We start from the raw sequence: 18772 nt of genomic DNA on the forward strand, positions 1-18772 counted from the left end.
CCAAAAGACATTGGATATCATCAGAGATGAAATGTAGAAGTCCTTTAAATACTATCTAGCTTGGAAGAAGGTGCGACATTATGAGAAACATAGGAATCAACGGTTTGTGCAATAGAGGGAATAGAATCATAGAGCACCCCTCGTTCGCCACTACACATACCATTTTTTCACTTTGGAATATGCGTTGATACATGTCTCATTTTACTTTTATTATATTTAGTGAGTAATTCTCACATTCCACTACTTCGTTTCGCTCATATTTAATAATAAAAATCTAACTCACATTCCATTAGACACTTATGTTACAAAAAGCATGAAGTAATTCATGAGGCCTGGATTGGCCCATGCCAGATATGGTCCATGCCAGATATGGTCAGCCACAAGATTGGATATCAGAGAAATGGAACAGGCCTGGATTGATCTTATTGATTGTAATAGACCCCAATTAAGCATGTTTGTAACCCCACGCCCAGTTCAAACTTAGGCCCGCAAGGAGTCACCCAGACCTAGGATGTAAAATTGGTAAAGTAGAGAGATGTAGAGAGAAAAAAGTAAGTAAAATATTGTTATGGGAGAATGGGTCCCACTTCATTAGAGAGAAGAGACTTTCCAAAATTAGAAAGTGCATATTCTTGTGGGACGGATGGAGTATTAGTTTGGTGTGCTTTTAATTATGTAATGTTGGTTTTGTGTGATCTTAATTTGCTTATGTTGGTGTGATCTTTGTTTGTACTTTATGTAATACTCCCTCCGTTCTGCTTTAGGAGTCTCGGTTGAGTCGGACACATGTTTTTAAGAAAAAAGTGTTTGAGTGTGTAATAAATAAATATTGAAGTGGATGTTGGGATCCACTTTTAATTGAGTGTCCAATAAATAAATGTTATAGTGGATGTTGGGACCCACTTTTAACACTTTTTTATTAGTTGTAGTGGATGTTGGGACCCACTTTTAACACTTTGTAGGTATTTTTTATTAATTTATCTCAACCGGGACTCCTAAAGCGGGACGCCCAAAATTGATCAAGCGGGACTCCTAAAGCGGGATACAGGGAGTATATATTTGTGTAATATTAAGTTTGTGTGATATAAATTGATGTCACATGCATTTTTCCGCAAGCAATTGAGATGTCATAAACATTATTTCTTTATCACATGCATTTGTGGATATGGTTTTTGTGACACATGCATTTTCCTGCAAAAGTAATTGAGATGTCACAAGCATCATTTTTTTATCACATGCATTTGAAGATATGCGTTAAGTGTCACATGCATTTTCCTGCAAAAGTAATTGAGATGTCACAAACATAAGTTCTTTATCACATGTATTTGCAGATATAAATTTGGTCACATGCATTTTTTTGCAAAAGCAATTGAGATGTCACAAACATTATTTCTTTATCATATGCATTTGTAGATATGATTTTCGTGACACATGCATTTTCCTGCAAAAGTAATTGAGATGTTACAAGCATCATTTCTTTATCACATGCATTTGCAGATCTGAGTTTTAGTATCACATGCATTTTCTTGCAAAAGTAATTGAGATGTCATAAACATCAGTTTCTTTATCACATGTATTTGCAGATATAAATTTAGTCACATGCATTTTCCTGCAAAAGTAATCGAGATGTCACAAGCATTAGTTCTTTATTGCATGCATTTGAAGATATGAGTTTGGTGCTACATGCATTACCTTACAAAAGTTTTTGAAATGTCGCATGCTTCACTGTAAGGGTCTATCACATGTTTTGGTGAAAATATGATTTCCGTATCGCATGCATCTTCTTGTAAAAATTATTGATATGTCACATGCTTTACTGCAAGTGTGTCTCACATGTCTTGGTTTAGTGTCACATGTAAATATATTTAGTTTATAAATAGCTTGTGGAATTTTTTTAAAGATAACACCAACTACACATTCCACCTCCAAAACAATGTCTTCCAGTGAAAACTCCTAACGCATGGGCTGGACAATATACATGGAGAAGTGGAAAACCAACGATCATTTTAGAAGTTGTTGCATCATACGACTTATGGATATGTCATGCATTCTTTGGAACTCCAGGTTTGTGCAATGATATTAATGTACTCCATTTGTCTCATATTTTTTATGTTGTCTTAGAAGATCGAGCACCATATGTTAATTACGTAGTAAATAGTCATTAGTATAATAGGGCATATTATCTTAATTATGACATATACCCTGCATGGGCTGCATTTGTCAAGTCAATTACTTCTCCACAAACTCAAAAGCATTTGGAGTCTTACAAGCGCGTTTCGCATTTTTGCGAAGGCCATGCCTTGTCTGGGACAAGATGTTGATGGGAAAAATTATGATTGCTTGTATCATCATGCATAATATGATAGTAGAAGATGAACGTGATACATATCAAAATTATTATGATCCTACTGAGTTTTTTGAAGATACACCTACAAGAGCACAAGAAGGAAATGTTGAAGTTTTTTGCTACTCTACTCAACAGATTGAGAGTTTATTTTCTTATATAACAAATCGAGATCAACATCGCAATAGAGAAGCTCATGTTTCCCTTCGAGATGATTTGATTGAGCACATTTGAAATTTTTTTGGCAAATAGTTGAATGTATAATGTTTATCTTTTTTATTTATTTTTCTTATTTTTCACTTTAGCTTGTAGTTTGATTTATTAATTTTCTATTATTGTACCGTATTTCTTTTATTAGTGTATTTTTATTATGTTGTACTTCAATTATATATAAATGTGTAATAATTTTTGTTATAAATTTGAATTATAAAATAATTTATACATAACTTTTATATGAGTTTTTTAATATATTTGAATAAAATTATAAAGTTTATATTGATTAAAAATATATGAAAATGAAAGTATATATTTGGGTTGAGTTGGGGTCATTGATGGAAGTAAAGTTTTAATAAGTTGGGGGTTGTATATGTGGATGAAAGAGAAATGAAAATTTTCTTAAGAAGTTGATTGGGGTTGGGTTGGGTGAGGGTCACTGATGAGGATAGTCTAATGGACCTGGGCCAGGATTTACAAAATGGCTCAATTGGAGCACATTTCAACCAATGAGCCCAGCCCAGCTTGCTTTGTTTAACTGATAGGCCTGGCCTGGGCTGAGCTGGCCTGGCTGGCCCGACCAAATTGACAACTCTAGATCGCTCCGTTCCAATTTTAGTCTCATTTCCAGCCTTCATTTTTAGTGTGACTTCTAGTTACTGAAATAATTAAATTTTAATTGAAAGTCATATTAATGGACATTGATAATATATACTCATAGAAGAAAATGCAATAATTTAAATGCAAAAAGAAATATGGAAAATAATAATAAAAATTATAAAAATAGATAAGTGTATAAGTTTTAGATGTGAAAATGAAAAAAAGAAGTATTTATAGATGGAATTGGGTTTTTAAAAAAATAATATAAAAAATAAACAAAAAGGTAATTTTAATCGCACGCGACTGCCATGAGGCTCCTCGTGGCGGCCGGCATTTCAGCCGCAATCAAGGCGGTTTGGTGTATGATTGAAGATGGTCTAAATGAACCATTAAGTCATTTTAAGAATATACTCCCTCTGTTCCACATTAGGAGTCTCAATTGAATCTGGCACGAGTTTTTTAAGTAATGTAAATGAAAGCTAGTGAAAAAAGATAGTGGAATGTTGGTCCTATTTTACACAGGTTTTACAATAAAATGTGAGTGAAATGAGGTTAGTGAAATGTAGGGCCTGTTACTATTTTGGAAAAAGTGAATTGATACTCCTAACATGAGACAAACTAAAATGGACAACTGCGACTCCTAATATGGGGCGGGGGGGAGTATATTTTATTAGTTTTATGAGTCTAACTTTAATTTTGATTAGTTCTAACACTTTATTAATTTTTAATAATATTACTCCCTCCGTCCCACTTTAGGAATCACGGTCACTTTTGCATACCCGTTTTGTAATGATAAAGTAAGAGAGCCCCACTTTAATTATTTATTATGATTTTTACAAAACAGGACGGAGGGAGTAATTAAATGTATATCTATTATATTTTATAATGATTTGTTTTTATAAATAAAAAATATTTTTAAAATTTTAATTATAGTGCAAAACGTAGACCACGACGCAACCACACTTTATGTCGGACCACGCTCTATGCCCGATTTGGCACCTCATCAACTGGTGTTGCACCATTCCTTTTACGTGCAATGCAACCACATAAGACCACACATGACTCCATGTGGTCCAGCCTCACTTGCGGTTGCAATGTTCGACATCACTTGCAATAGTGTTGCATTTGCTCTTAGACATAATGCTCAACCCACACCATGGCTAGCAAGGGTTGCTTGGATTGAGACTCAAGTCGGGCCATGTCGGAAGTGAGTCGGGCTTTCTTGATAAGTGGGTTGAAATGGGTTGGATTTTGGACTATTTTTTATGTATAAGTTTATGTCAGATAAAATTCAAAACAACTTATATAGCTAGGTTGATAAGTGCTTAAGTCAAAGTAAACTTGAATGTCACGAGTGTAACTTTTCATAGAGACATTTTTTATATATTTTGTAAGAAGAGTTTACTATAGCTAATTATTGGCCTCCCGTGCCATCCCCAAAGTGCATATTCTTTGGGGACGGAGTGAGTATTACATAAACTAATGTCACACCAAACTAATATTACATAACTTATTGTCACACCAAACTCATATCAAACTAAAATCATTCATTTTCCAAACACAATCTCCATTAGTCGGTGTTTCATCTCTTGATCTTCTGGGGACAAGTGCTCTTTGTCCAACAACTTAATCAATCTTTTTTGGTACATCTTCATAGAGGGATTTTCCAGCTTTTAACGCTCTATCCGCAGTCGAGTCTTCATTAGTTCGTTCTCATCATCTTTAGTTAGCCTTAGTGCATGAAGTCTGCAACAACTTGAGCATTAGTAGAATCAAATTGTGTTACCATACTTTTTCCTTTTCTTTTTGCCTTGTCTCTGCCTATAGGCCGAGAACTAGTTGAATGTCCACATGTAGGAGTTTCCAGATTTGAAGGGATAATATACTCGCCAGAATCAGAAGTCTTTGTCCTCTTTGAGTTGCTATCATCCTGTTCATAAGCAACATTTTCATTGTCAGGAAATACCTATGTTGTATCGTGAATACTCCACTTCGGATGTTTTCTCATAACTTCATTAAACACTATCACATAATGAAATTTGTTGCCGCCTGCTGCTTGGTAGATGCTATGAGCTTCATTCTCAACATCTTGGTCGCTCATTCCACTCGTCCTTCGCGCGTTTGCTTTGCTGCAAACAACCACCCATTTGCATTTTCTTTAAGTCGTTTCAATCGACACTTCATAGACTCCACGTTTCTTTTGTTAATTTCACCTAGATTTTATGCTTGACTTACGTGATACAAATTTTGCACACGTAACCATAGTGCTTCTCCCTTTTGATTTTTACCACGCACACTATCTGCGCTTGCATAGACCCAAGAAGACATAAGTGCAAAATCTTCTTTCACAACCCAACCTACATTTTTTGAGCTCCTCTTCTTTTTGTTCGCTTGTTGGGCATCTCCGAACAAGTTGCGGGTGATATTTTCTGGGAATTTGGCTTAGATTTAAAAAAAATTGGGGATTCTGATAAGGTGGCGCAAAATTTGAAAAATTTTGCGAACTTGGATATATGATTGTTGATAATTTGGGAATTTTGATAGGTTGGAAAACAAGGCCGATAATTTGGATGATTTGGATCTATAAAACCAAATTTATCAAAACAATAATGACAGAAAATTTTGTTTGATAAATTTGGTTTGCTTATGATGATTTCTACATGTTAAGTGGAATATATAGAAAAATGAAGCACAATATAGTAGCAAATAATAAAAAATAATAAATTAAACATAAATAAAAAAAAAATGAAGTAGTTTACGTCATTTTTTGGAAGAGCGGTTCACATGATTTTTTTGGAATAATAATTCACATGATTTTTTTTAAAGAATAATAATCATTGAATAAAACAAATCAATAAATTAATGTAATAAAACATTTTAATGTTATTGGTAGGACATGTTGACTTAACCCCCACTTTTTTATGGGTCGACAGGGTAACACCAAACAATGAAGGAGGGGATAGGAGTAATTGATTTTAAAATTATTTTTATTTTTGCTATTTTGTCTTTTTATGTGTGACCTTGCTTCCAATGTTACAGATGGAAATAGTCCTAGAGGCCCAAATTATATAATTAGTTTTTTTAAATATAATTAGGTAATTAAGAGCATCCGCAGCAGCATCTCGCTGCGGGCTCGGTCTCGTCCCGGCGAGACGAGACCACAGAGAGACGCCGTTGTGCATCGTCCGTCTCGTCACTTAGCTAGTGGGGGAGGGGTGGGGCGCAAGACAGCCCGCCACGCGCCAGCGCCACGTGGTGAGCTCTGGCGCGTGGCGTGACGCCTCCTCGCCGGCACGCGAGTAGGCGTCGATTTTTTGATATTTTTAATTTTTTTTAAATCTGAATAATAATAATAATAAATAATAATAATTTTTTACCCTTTTTTTTCTTTACCCTTTTTTTTACCGTTTTTTTTTAATTTTTTTTCCCACATTCATCTATAAATAATCCAATTCCCTCACCATTTTTTCCACGCAAAACACTACACTCTCACATTAATTTCTAGTATTTTAAATTATGTCTCTTTTTTTTCTTAGGATTTTAATTATGTGTTTTTTTTATTATTTTTTAGGATTTTAAATTGTAATTTTCTTTTATTTAATGAAGTGTATTTTTATTAATTGTATTTTTTTGAAAATAAAAATAAAAAATGAAATTGAATGAATAGTTATGGGATGAGATGGTTAAGAGATGGAGGGATGCAGGTGTTGTCTCTTAGATAAGAGATGGGGTAAAAAGTGCAGTGGGGCCCATGAATAGTTAAGTGATGAGACGGTATTGAGACACGGATGCAGATGGCCTAACCACTAATAATTGTATATTTCTCTATTTATGCATGCCATCTTGTGTATGAGACATATTAATCTTCTCTATATCGTCCAATTTATTGGATGTTTTCGAGTGAACTCAAACACTAATAGTCTAATATCTATACAAGTTCTTATCAAAATAACGAATGCTACATTCATTGTTAACTACCCAATTTTTTTATCTTTAAAATATGACGTATTCAAACATCAATATTTGATGAATAATTATAGAATTTTTTCAATTTGTTAGTTAGTTCATATATTTCTAGTTTTAAAAATACAACATTAACTTATATGCCATCATCTACTAACAAAATTAACAATATTGGTTCATCCTTTAGTTATGCATTTACTTTTAGATAGAATAAAAAACATGAAAAATGATGTTAATACAAAGTCCGTAAAAAACATGAAAAATGATGTTAACTACCCAAGTACATGTTTTATTTTGCATATACTCCCTCCGTCCACAATAAGGGTCACATATTGTCATTTTGGTCTGTCCCACAATAAAAGTTAGATTTCACTTTTACCATAAATGGTAAGTAGGTCATACATTCCACTAACTCACATCACTCACATTTTATTATAAAACCAATACAAATAAGTGGACCCCATATTCCACTTTTTCCAACCCATTATTCTTTACATTTCTTAAAACTCGTGCTCATTCCAAATGTGACTCCTATTGGGGACAAAGAGAGTAATATTTTTAGCCTCTCTTTGAAATGCATAAATAAAAAAATTCAAACAAAGCCCAACCCAGGCTGCCCACTTGTCAAGTGGGCATAGGCTAGAATGGGCCTAGCAAAATTAATAAAAGCCCAGCCCGGCCCGTCGTAGACATGGACTTGGCCGGGCTGGGTCTCAATTTAAGCGGGCCTTGACATGTCTGGGCCGGCTCTGTCCAGTTGACAACTCTAGATCGGGTTGCGTCTGAAATGAGAAAAGCTTAATTCGGGCTAGGTTTTTCAGAGTGCATTATAAATACTTTGATGTAACAAAGATATAACAATAGGCCATGAATTTATGTTATTATGTGATCTATTATACTACTCTTTTGTTCCATTAAAAATGAAACATTATTTTTTTTAATTGTCCTATTAAAATTTACAATGGAAACAACTTTATCTCTACTTTTTCATTTCTCTTACTTTATTATCTTCATTAACTCACAAAACAACATTACATAAAATTTTGTGCTGATTCTCAAATGTTTCATATTTAATTAGACGGAGTGAGTATTTTGGATTCTGCCTACTCATACCTCGATAAATTGTAGATTAGGTCGAGCAGCCGACCAAGTTTATATGCATGACTTACATACGTCGGAGATATGAAAAAATTTACTCCCTTCGTCCCTGAAGAGTATGCACCATTTCCTTTTTCGTCCATCCTAAAAGAGTATGAACATTCCAATTTTGGAAACCCTCTTCTCTCTAATGAGGTGAGACCCATTCTCCACTAACAATACTTAAAAAAAAACAAAATTTATGAAACAAAATTTCCGAATAATACTTATATTTTTAAATTATAAATTTATAAAACTATGATATTTATATAACAAAATTCATTCCCGCGGCCAAAATATAATTAAATTCATGACACAAAAATTTCCGAATAATACTTTTATATATTCTTAAAAATAATTAAAATTTAAATTAAACATCAATCATTCAATTTTGTTGCAAATTAGGCTTGTTTTCGTAACGTTTAAATTAAGTAGGACTCATCTTTTACTAATGGATTCCATTCACTTTTTACTACTATATTTTTTAAAACCCTTATCCGATCAAATTGGCCTTGTATTGATGGATGAAAGGAGTATTAGTTTTATAACTGTGACTGAAATAAGGCTAGTAAAATGTGAGATCTATTAAATTTATGGAATATATTTATGGAATATATTAATTAAGACTCCTGATACGGAACAAACTTCTGGATGACATCCTCTATGCTCTCATCGCTGTTCGTTCCGTACCTGAACTTCGTGTAGATATCTCTGAAGTTGGTAACGTGGAGCTTGAGCCGGTCCTAACCCTTGCGGGGTTGCTCCCTGTTCCGCTTGTACGCCCAACTCGGCTTCACCGTGTTGTATCTGGCCTCAATGAGATCCCACATCCTGGCTGAAGTCTGGTGGTTGGCGTATATCGAATCCTCTGATATATCGACCCGACACTGAGCCACCTTAATGTACTCGTCCATAGTGTAGTCTGTACCCCCCACGGCGTACTCGTTGTTGGGATCGTTGGATGGGAGTGGGACGGCTGGCTCCTTTCCCTTCCACGCTGTGCTCTTCTTCCTCCTCGTCGCTTCAGGAGCGGAAGGTTGCCCACAGTTCGGCTCCATGTCCTCAACCCGGTATGCGTCGGTCTTGAAGAAAGAATCGAACTCAGACTCGGAAACGAAGGTGGACCCTATAGATCCAGGAGTATCGACCTGTTAGTCTTCGTGGCCGGTCCAACGGGCGCTGCCACCGCTAGCGCTAAACATCGGCATATCGTCGTCGGCACTATTCGGGTTTGAGAAATTGCTGGGATCCATACTTGATAGAGAAAAGAGAAGAGGAAGAGAGTAGAGGAGTGATAATTCTGTGTGAAAGAAGTGAACGAGGAAGGGAGTATTTATAAAGTTTGGATTAAAAAGAAATAATTTAAAAAAATGTGTCTCACTCGTCCTCGGTCGTCCTCATCCGCCGTTTTGCAATGGGCGGACGACCTACACGACTGAGTATCACTTGTCCGCGAGATCGCCGGCCGTCTTGCAAATAGGCGGCCCATCACAGACGAGGACGAAAAACATGAATTGAGCGGACGAGAGATAAACCATTATGAATGCTCTAACAGAAAATCAAACTATTTTGGACTGTGCCTACTCTTGCCTCGATAAATTCTCGAGCAGCCGACCAAATTATATGCATGACTTTCATACGTAAGTTACTCCAAGAACTTTCCGAAAAGCTTGATGTGGGACCCACTAGCTGCACAGGTGCCACTTCTATTCCATCATAAATCTATTTAGGGAAACAAACAAAATTTGCTGAGACCGTGTGTAGTTTGACAATTTATGGAACTAATTATTGCACCGATCAAAAGTCACACTTTTTCATTTTGATCCATCCCCAATTAAAAGTCACACTTCATTTAAATTATAAATAGTAAGTAGGTCACACATTCCACTAACTCAATTCACTCACATTTTATTATAAAACCAATATAGAAAAATGGGTCTCATATTCCACTAACTTTTTCAACCAACATTTCTTTACATTTCTTAAAACTCATGTCCGGTCAAAGTGTGACTCTTAATCGAGGACGGAGGAAATATAAATCGATGAAGTCACACACCCCCACCCTCCCCCCAAAAAAAAATTAACAAAATTCATGAAACAAAATTTTCGAATAATGCTTATATTTTTAAAATTGAAAAATTAATGAAACGATGATATTCATATAACAAAATTCAACCCCCCCCCCCCCTAAAATAAATAATGAAACTCATGACACAAAATTTCCGAATGATACTTTTATACATTTTTTAAAATAATTAATTTTTAGTTAAATATCAATCGACCAATTTTTGTTGTAAATTAGGCTTGTTTTCATGAAATTTCAGTCCTGTATTCTTTTGGGCACAATATTAAAGAAAAATAATATTTATTGGGTTAACTGAAAAGAGATTAAAATGGGACAGTCTAATGAAAATACAGACTGACTTACAGTGGAATGAAGAGAATATTAAATTAGTCTATCTCAATATTCTGTATGAATTTTGAGTTGAGATGATAAAGTTTTTCAAGTATATTGTTCTGAATATTTGTTCATAGCTAAATATCCCTACGATCCCCAAAATATCTATAACAACCCCCTTTTACCGATCTGCATAATTAGGAGAAAAAAAGGATGATGAGAAGAAGAAGACGAGGGGAAGAAATGATACATATCTCCTTGAGAAAATGTAAAAGTAACTCGATAAAAAGATAGTGAAATATGGGTTCCGTATTTATATACTCCCTCCATCAATAAGTGTTTTATTTTGCCATTTTCACATGTCCTTCAATAAATATCTCATTTTTTTTACTATTGGTAATGGACCTCACTTTTCACTTTATTCACTCATAATAAAAGTATGATTCATCTTCCACTAATTATAAAAATTCACTTTCTATTGTATTTCTTAAAACTTTTGTCCGGTCAAATTGGCCTTGTATTGATGGACGAAAGAAGTATTAGTTTTATAACAAAATATTAGTGAAATAAGGCTAGTGGAATGTGAGATCTATTAAATTTATATTAATTGAGACTCCTAATATGGAATAGACTAAAATGAAAAATCAAAACTCATACTCCCTCCATCCCGCTTTAGGAGTAGTCGGACACATGTTTTAAGAAAAAAGTGTTTGAGTGTGTAATAAATAAATATTGTAGTGGATGTTGGGACCCACTTTTAATTGAGTGTCCAATAAATAAATATAGTAGTGGATGTTGAGATCCACTTTTAATACATTTTTATTATATGTAGTGGATGTTGAGACTCACTTTTAACACTTTGTAGTAATTTTTTATTAATTTATCTCAACCAGGACTCTTAAAGCGGGACGCTCAAAATTGATTAACCGGGACTACTAAAGCGGGATGAAGGGAGTAATATGGAAGTGATGGTGTATTTATTATTTCGTTCTAATTTAATACGTGGGTAATCAAGTAAACTGAAAATTCATTCAAAATGGAGTAGATAAATTCCAATATTTTAGAAATAGAGAAAGACTAATTTATGAAATAAAAATAAGATTTCTGATAAATTTAATAAAACGCACGTTGATTTGTCGTGTACCAATCGACTCTTGGCAGAATAAACATTCAAATCTTCGAAAAGGCACGCGACATTCAATTCAATTTGCCATCTCTCTCCTCCTTTTCAGGGAAGAATCTTTATCACATCTTTAACACATGTTCCATTTTCACCTCTGATTTCACGATTCTCTTATAAAACCGCAAGATTTCTATGGTTATGACTCAATCTGGGAAGAAGCCTCTGCCGGCAAACAGTAAGTTTTTCGGATTTTCCTATGTTTACTAATCACGGTTTAAACTGTTAATTTGTCTTTTCTCAACTGGGTTTATTTTGGTTTTGAAAAGTGTATCCAAAAGTGAAGGTGAGGGTTCAGAGAGAAGATGCTGACCAATATGCTTATGAGAAGAATTCCTTGCAGTCTTTGAAGGCTTTTGAATGGCTCTCTCTAAATCATTCCTCTTCTTCAGGTTATTTTTTTTATTTTATTTACTAATTTTTTAATTGATTTTGTTTTTTATCTCTTGATATTTGCCTTTTCTGTAACTTTTCTTGCAATTCTATCATATTTTATTAGACTCTTATTTTTTGGTTCTATAATTGGTTGTGTATGTATTTTTGGTAATCAATTTTGATATGTACTAGGATTTTTGGTTCTGCTTGAATAATCCCTTTTAAAGGTGATGATTTATTGAATTTGATTAATTGCTGATGAGCAATATGTAAAAATGCTCTAAACTCTGATCATGTGATTTTGATGACTGACTTACTATTCCAATGAAATCCTCCCTCCGTCACTATGTAGTAGAGGCATTTCTTTTGACAGGTGAGAATAAAGTAGAAAGGAAAAAAAAGGTAAAGTGATAAAGTAGAAAGGAAAGAAAAGGTAGAGTATTGAAGAAAGAATAAAGTAACAGAGAAGAAATGTACTGCTTCTTGCCGAAAAAGGAAATGACTCAACAGTGAGATAGGAATATGACTTAGCTACAGATGGACAAAGCGAGTATTAAACTTGAACTCGTATTTTCCCTAAGATTCAGAGTATTTTTGGTAGCTAGAATGTAAGCAGCCCTAATCAATCTCAGAACCACTGTTTCATAGCTAGTAAAGATCAATATACTGCATATATTTAGTGCTCATGGAACAAGTTCATTGCAATGGTGTTATTCGGGCGTTTGCTACATAGAAACATTCAAGATTAGCGCGCAATTCTTCACAGTAAGCTGCATTGGTTATTTTACAACTTTATTTTGGATGTGCAGATGATTCCTCAAGGCCTGTTGTGAGAGTTCCTCAGTCTTATGTCCCTCTATCCCCTCCTCCGAGCTTCTACAGATCCAAAGGTTTGGCATTTTACTCGTTGGATCGTAACAACTTTGTACCGAGTTCTAGTCTAGACAAGCACAAAATGATACTACTCTCTTGCTCAACAGAGGAAACAAACAAAAAGAATGCAGATGTGAAAGATGGCCAAAAAAGTCTTAGAGCGACTTCTGCCCCACGCCCACGTGCGGTCTTGTCAAGTCCAGGTAACTTAACATGAATTTCTTGCTGATTAGTTTCCAAAATTGACACTCATTTTTCTTGTGATCGAATTTAAATATGTTTGGTGTCTGAATTCTGATCAGACATTGGATTTCTATATTGAGTTAAGGCTTCTCTACTAAGAACATAACCACCTCTGCTTCTCTGGTCTTACTCAGACAACGATGAAATCATAGGACAAAGAACACCAACACGAACACCAACACAACCTTTCCCCGGCCATAAAAGTCGCCATGCAATTCAGAACAGACACACACTGTGTAAGATCTTTCCAAAATCCACTACTGCTGAGGGTCTTACGCCTAGAAAAACACACGCCAAGGAATCATCTGAGCTGAAAAACGACGTTATAGCAAAAGGGAGAGTGACAGTACTGGGTGATTCAAGAATAAGAGCAGCTCCACAGAGGAAAAAGATAGCTCCATTTTAACTTTTCTGAGTTCTGATGAACTGGTTTGGAGCTTACGCACTATTTCCAGGAGTTCGAGTAAAAGTTTTTGAGTTCGGGAGATATAAGTATTTCAGATAAGGTAGAATGTGTATTTTTTTTGATGTTCTGGAACAAACAGAAGGCTTTGTTTGTGTACATATGGAGTTACAAATGGACATGCCACATGTATTTTATTTTAGTGATATGAAATACTCTCTTCGTCCATGAAAAATAGTCCCATTTTACCATTTTGGAGGGTCCATAAGAAATAGTCCCATTTCAAAAATGGAAACTTTTTCTCCCACTTTATGCACTCTCTTACTTTTTCTACCTTTTCTCATACTTTACCTACTTATTCTCATTATCTTTCTTACTTACCAATTTATCATTAAAACACATACCGTCCACAAATGGGACTATTTTTTTGTTGATGGAGGGAGTATACATCGTGCACACGCATGGGTGATTGGCTAACACGATGAAATGTAACAGAATTTGGTATCGAGCACCTCGTGTGTACGAGGCCGGATATTGGTGAAATTCGAACTCACGATGTTTGTTGTGTGAACAAAAGGTGGAACAGACATATTAGTTCATGGAGACTTGGTCCTCAGTTTTTGTTCACATTTGAGTGCTCAATACAAACAAGAGAAAGTGTAGACCGGTCTACCATGGAGTGCTATCTCCAAATTAATGCAACTGTGACTTTTTCTTCTAATTCACTTTCTATAATTGAAATAGCTCTCAACTGACCCTACCAGAATGCCAAACTTGTTACATCAAATCAGTTATAGATATTACTATTAACCACTATCAAATTGCAATTAACTTGCATCAGTACTGTTTTCAGTCAATATACCACACCCCCTCCGTCCCTGAAAATTTGTCACATATTTCCATATCTGTCTATCTCACTAAATTTGTTACATTTCACTTTTTATCATTTTTGGTAGTTGACCCTATATTCCATTAATTCATTCTCTTCACATTTTGTTTTAAAACTAATACTCCTTCTGTCTCACTTTAAGTAAACCATTTTCTTTTTTGGAATGTCCCACTCTAAATAACACATTTAAAAAAAAATAGAAACATCCCACTCTAAATAACAAATTTAAAAAAAAATAGAAACATCACTCTCTCTACCTTTTCCATCTCTCTTACTTTATTTTCTCCACTTAGAGTGGGACATAGGGAGTATTAAAAAGTAGGACCCATATTCAATTAACTTTTTCACTCAATTTCTATTAGATTTCTTAAAACTCATGCCCAATCAAATTGTGACAAAATTTAAGAGACGGAGGGTGTATTAATTAATAGTACTATTTTTTTGTCATGGTACACAAGGTGATGAAGCCAAAAACATAGGATTTTTTTTTTCATTTTAATACTTAGATCACAAATCACTATCTTCACTATCTTCATTTGACATTAATGAAGCACATAAAATCTAAAGCATAGCTATCAGATAAAACCATCGTACTCAATATGGTAAAAGAAAGAGTCCATAATGAGATGCTCTTGCCAATTTTTTCAATATTCCACATAGACTTAACTTTCAATTATTCAATTATTCAATAAATGTGTGATGAATGATTGACTTAACCTTCAACTAACTAAGGCTATCAAAAAAAAAAAAAAAAAAATCTAAGGCAGAGAACCTTCTATCCCACACTATAAAACAGCACCTTCTACTCCTACATTTTCTCATCATTTGTATAAATCCTCACTTTTCTTCAAAAAGATTTTAATACAACAATGGGAGTGATCACTTACGACGTAGAGAGCCCTTCGTCCATCTCGGCTGCCAAGCTGTTCAAGGCCTTGGTGATCGACTCTGACACCCTCATCCCGAAGATCTTGCCTCAGGCCATCAAGAACGTGGAGATCTTGGAAGGGGATGGCGGCGTTGGAACCATCAAGGTTGTCCATTTTGGCGAAGGGAGTGAGTACAAGAGCGTCAAGCAACGCGTGGATGCCATTGACAAGGACAACTTCACCTACACCTACAGCATCATCGAGGGCGATGATGCCATTTCAGGGCTCATCGAATCCATCACCTATCATATCAAGATTGTCCCAACCGAAGACGGAGGAAGCATTTGCAAGAATAGAAGCATTTACAACGTCAAGGAGGGTGCTGATGTTAGTGAGGAGAAGATCAAGGAGGGGAAAGAGAAGGCCCTTGGTTTGTTCAAGGCTATTGAGGCTTACATCGTGGCAAACCCCGACTACTAGAAGAGACGAGACGGGTTGCGTATTTTATTTTAGTAATATACTTTTTTTTCGATGATGATGTCATTTTATACACGTGGTATTGTGTTGTGGATCGATGAGGGGTTGTAATTTGAAATATAAATTGTGTGTGAGACTATGGCTTAATTGCCTAGCTAAAATGATATTGGTTTTACGTGTGTGGTTTTTTGAACTTGTGTTGAGTGAATAATATTGTTTGTATTGAATTTGTGTTGTAGTACTAAATAAGGATGCATAATATTGCACGTCTGATTTCGTGAAACAATCTTTGGTTATCAATTCTTTTATATAGCAGGGATTATTTATAGAGCAATCAAGAATTTGTGTACAACTTTTAATCCAGTTCACGAAGTATATTGATTTTTTAAGATAAGAGTACTTAGTTATTCTGTATACAATCAATAGATGACTATATAGATTTATATAGGTTAATTTAAAACCTGAAAAGATGAATATTTTTTCATGGAATCATGGTCATAAGAGATAAATATGTAATTATAAGGGGTGAGTCCCGTTGTACTGATGATATATTATTTGATTGATTAGGGATAGGATTTAAAAAAAGGGTTAAACTAAATTGAAGTCTTTTGTAAGGGGAGTAGAAAATTAATTGGAAAGAAAGAACTAATAAATTGCTAATCCATAAATCTCAAAACTGGAGTAGTCGAAACTTGTATATACGTTGGTGACAACTATAAACAAGAGAAATATAAGACTATTTCGGTCCAAATGTATAGTTGCGTGTTGAAAATCACCATTCTTGCTATATTGATTTGGTAATGATTCTGCTCAGGCCGATGTGGATTTTTTAATCTGTGCGTATGAATTTCAATGTGAATTTCAGCCCATGTGAGTAGGGTGTGTTGAAAACCATATTTTTGTCCCACACATCAACTTGATGACAATTATATCTCATCCTAACTTATTTCTAGACTATTTTTATTTTTTCACAAATTTCATTCTCAAATGACCCTAGCCAGAAAAAGACATCTACTGTTTATGTCAAATCCATGATAGAAGCAACTATAAGGATAAATATATATGATTGCTTACAAACCGTCAACAATCTTGGTGTGCCATAAATCTAATTTACTTTTGAGTGATAATATAGGTTGATACAAACTTAACTATTTGAAGGATGGAATTTCAAATTTTAAAATTAATTAATGTGTGATTGGCTTGAATTATTGTATACTTCAATCATGAAAGATAATGTTCGACATATAGTTCTAGCATCAAAATAATTGGCCCATGAATTGAGTGGATTAGCAGAATTATTAAAAACTCTAAGCCTCTTGCACGATAACCTCTACGATTGTCTTAAATCTTGATATACACATTAATATAGACATTAACTAAAATAAAATATAGAGAAATAGAAAGATACAAGCATCATTTTCATACTAAAAAAAGAAAAAAGAGTCCACGAAGAAGCCATAACTGGTAATTAATGGACGCCATGTCTTGCACATACAAAAATCATTGAATAAACAAGAGAAGCTTCTTTTTCACACTATATAAGGCCACATTCCCATCACAATTCATACAAACAAACCTTCATAGCTTCATTTTCCATTATTTAGCTCTATTTCAAGCTTAAAAACCAAAACCATGGTTGCCATCACTTATGATATGGAGGTCACTTCCTCAGTCCCAGCTGCAAAGATGTTCAAAGCCATGGTGCTCGACGCTGACACTCTCATTCCCAAGATCATGCCTCAGGCCATCAAGAACGTGGAGATCGTGGAAGGAGATGGTGGCGTTGGCACCGTGAAGATCATTCATTTCGGTGAAGGGAGCCAGTATAAGAGCGCTAAGCACCGTGTGGAGGCTATTGACAAGGAGAACTTGACACACACCTACAGCATCATCGATGGCGATGCTCTTGTAGGTGTCCTCGAATCCATCACTTATCATATCAAGATCGTCCCAACGGAGGACGGAGGATGCATCTGCAAGAACAGAAGCATTTACAACACCAAAGACGAGGTCGAGATTGATGAGGAGAAGATAAAGGAAGGGAAAGAGAAGGCCATGGCTATGTTCAAGGCCATTGAGGCATATGTTCAAGCCAATCCTGATGCCTAAGTGTCAACTGCAATTTTCCCTCATTTGTTTTATTCCCTTTTAATGCTGAAGTTTGTGTTTGTTCAATTTTTTTTGTTCTGTTTTTGTAATGTTTTTATTTTCTTGAATTTCAAGTTAATGAATTTGATTTTTATGATGCAGAATTGCAAGTTTGCAATAGAAAGTGATAATATCTCTCCATGTCATATTCTTCTGAAAAACAAAATAGCAGATTGGTAGTTAATGTACATGAAATCAACTATTGTTAGATAAGAAAATCGAGTGGCGGCTGCTACCATGCTTACGCTGCTGCAAGAGAGCGGCCATCAACGTAGACAGTGACATTGTTACGCCACTCAGAATCAATACATAACTCGGGACAACCTTTAATTTCTAACCAAACTAATTTAGTCAGGGGATTTAGTGCATCCACAGAGGGTAGATGACTCAGTTTTGTTGCAGCTATAGAGTGACAACCTTGTTAGAGATGAGAGGTTCCAAAACCATTCAGGCAATTCTACCAATCCTATGTTCTCTAACCTTAACCAATCAAGAGCACTGAGATGTTGAATTGATTGAGGTATCCACTCCACTTTTGCATTCCCTTCAAATTTAAGTGAGAAAGTGAGTTGCAACATCCTTCCAATAACACATCAACAGTACGTTTGATGGAAACACTCTTCTCTTCTGACCACTCCACACTCACATCTATCTTTTACT

General features: G+C 35.0%; 1 protein-coding gene, 1 non-coding gene and 2 pseudogenes across 2 annotated transcripts; 3 read left to right on the forward strand and 1 right to left on the reverse strand.

Moving 5' to 3' along the window:
* Positions 1 to 6963: 6963 nt before the first annotated feature.
* Positions 6964 to 7069, reverse strand: LOC148933334 (U6 spliceosomal RNA). Its single transcript, XR_016134835.1, has one exon. It is a non-coding gene; the product is annotated as a U6 spliceosomal RNA (small nuclear RNA).
* A 4751-nt stretch (positions 7070 to 11820) lies between these two features.
* Positions 11821 to 13964, forward strand: LOC125219229 (uncharacterized). Its single transcript, XM_048121144.2, has 5 exons — positions 11821 to 12013; positions 12105 to 12227; positions 13020 to 13100; positions 13191 to 13286; positions 13461 to 13964. The coding sequence occupies exons 1-5, from the start codon at positions 11971 to 11973 to the stop codon at positions 13730 to 13732; spliced, it is 615 nt and encodes a 204-aa protein (XP_047977101.1). The 5' UTR covers positions 11821 to 11970; the 3' UTR covers positions 13733 to 13964.
* A 1463-nt stretch (positions 13965 to 15427) lies between these two features.
* Positions 15428 to 16191, forward strand: LOC125219152 (major allergen Pru ar 1 pseudogene; annotated as a pseudogene).
* A 1230-nt stretch (positions 16192 to 17421) lies between these two features.
* LOC125223409 (major allergen Pru ar 1 pseudogene) lies at positions 17422 to 18216 on the forward strand (annotated as a pseudogene).
* The last annotated feature ends 556 nt before the right edge of the window (positions 18217 to 18772 follow it).

This window comes from Salvia hispanica, chromosome 1 (genome assembly GCF_029641045.1).
Source record: "Salvia hispanica isolate PSC_SH4W2 chromosome 1, Shi_PSC_v1, whole genome shotgun sequence".
In the NCBI taxonomy this organism is placed as follows: Eukaryota; Viridiplantae; Streptophyta; class Magnoliopsida; order Lamiales; family Lamiaceae; genus Salvia; species Salvia hispanica.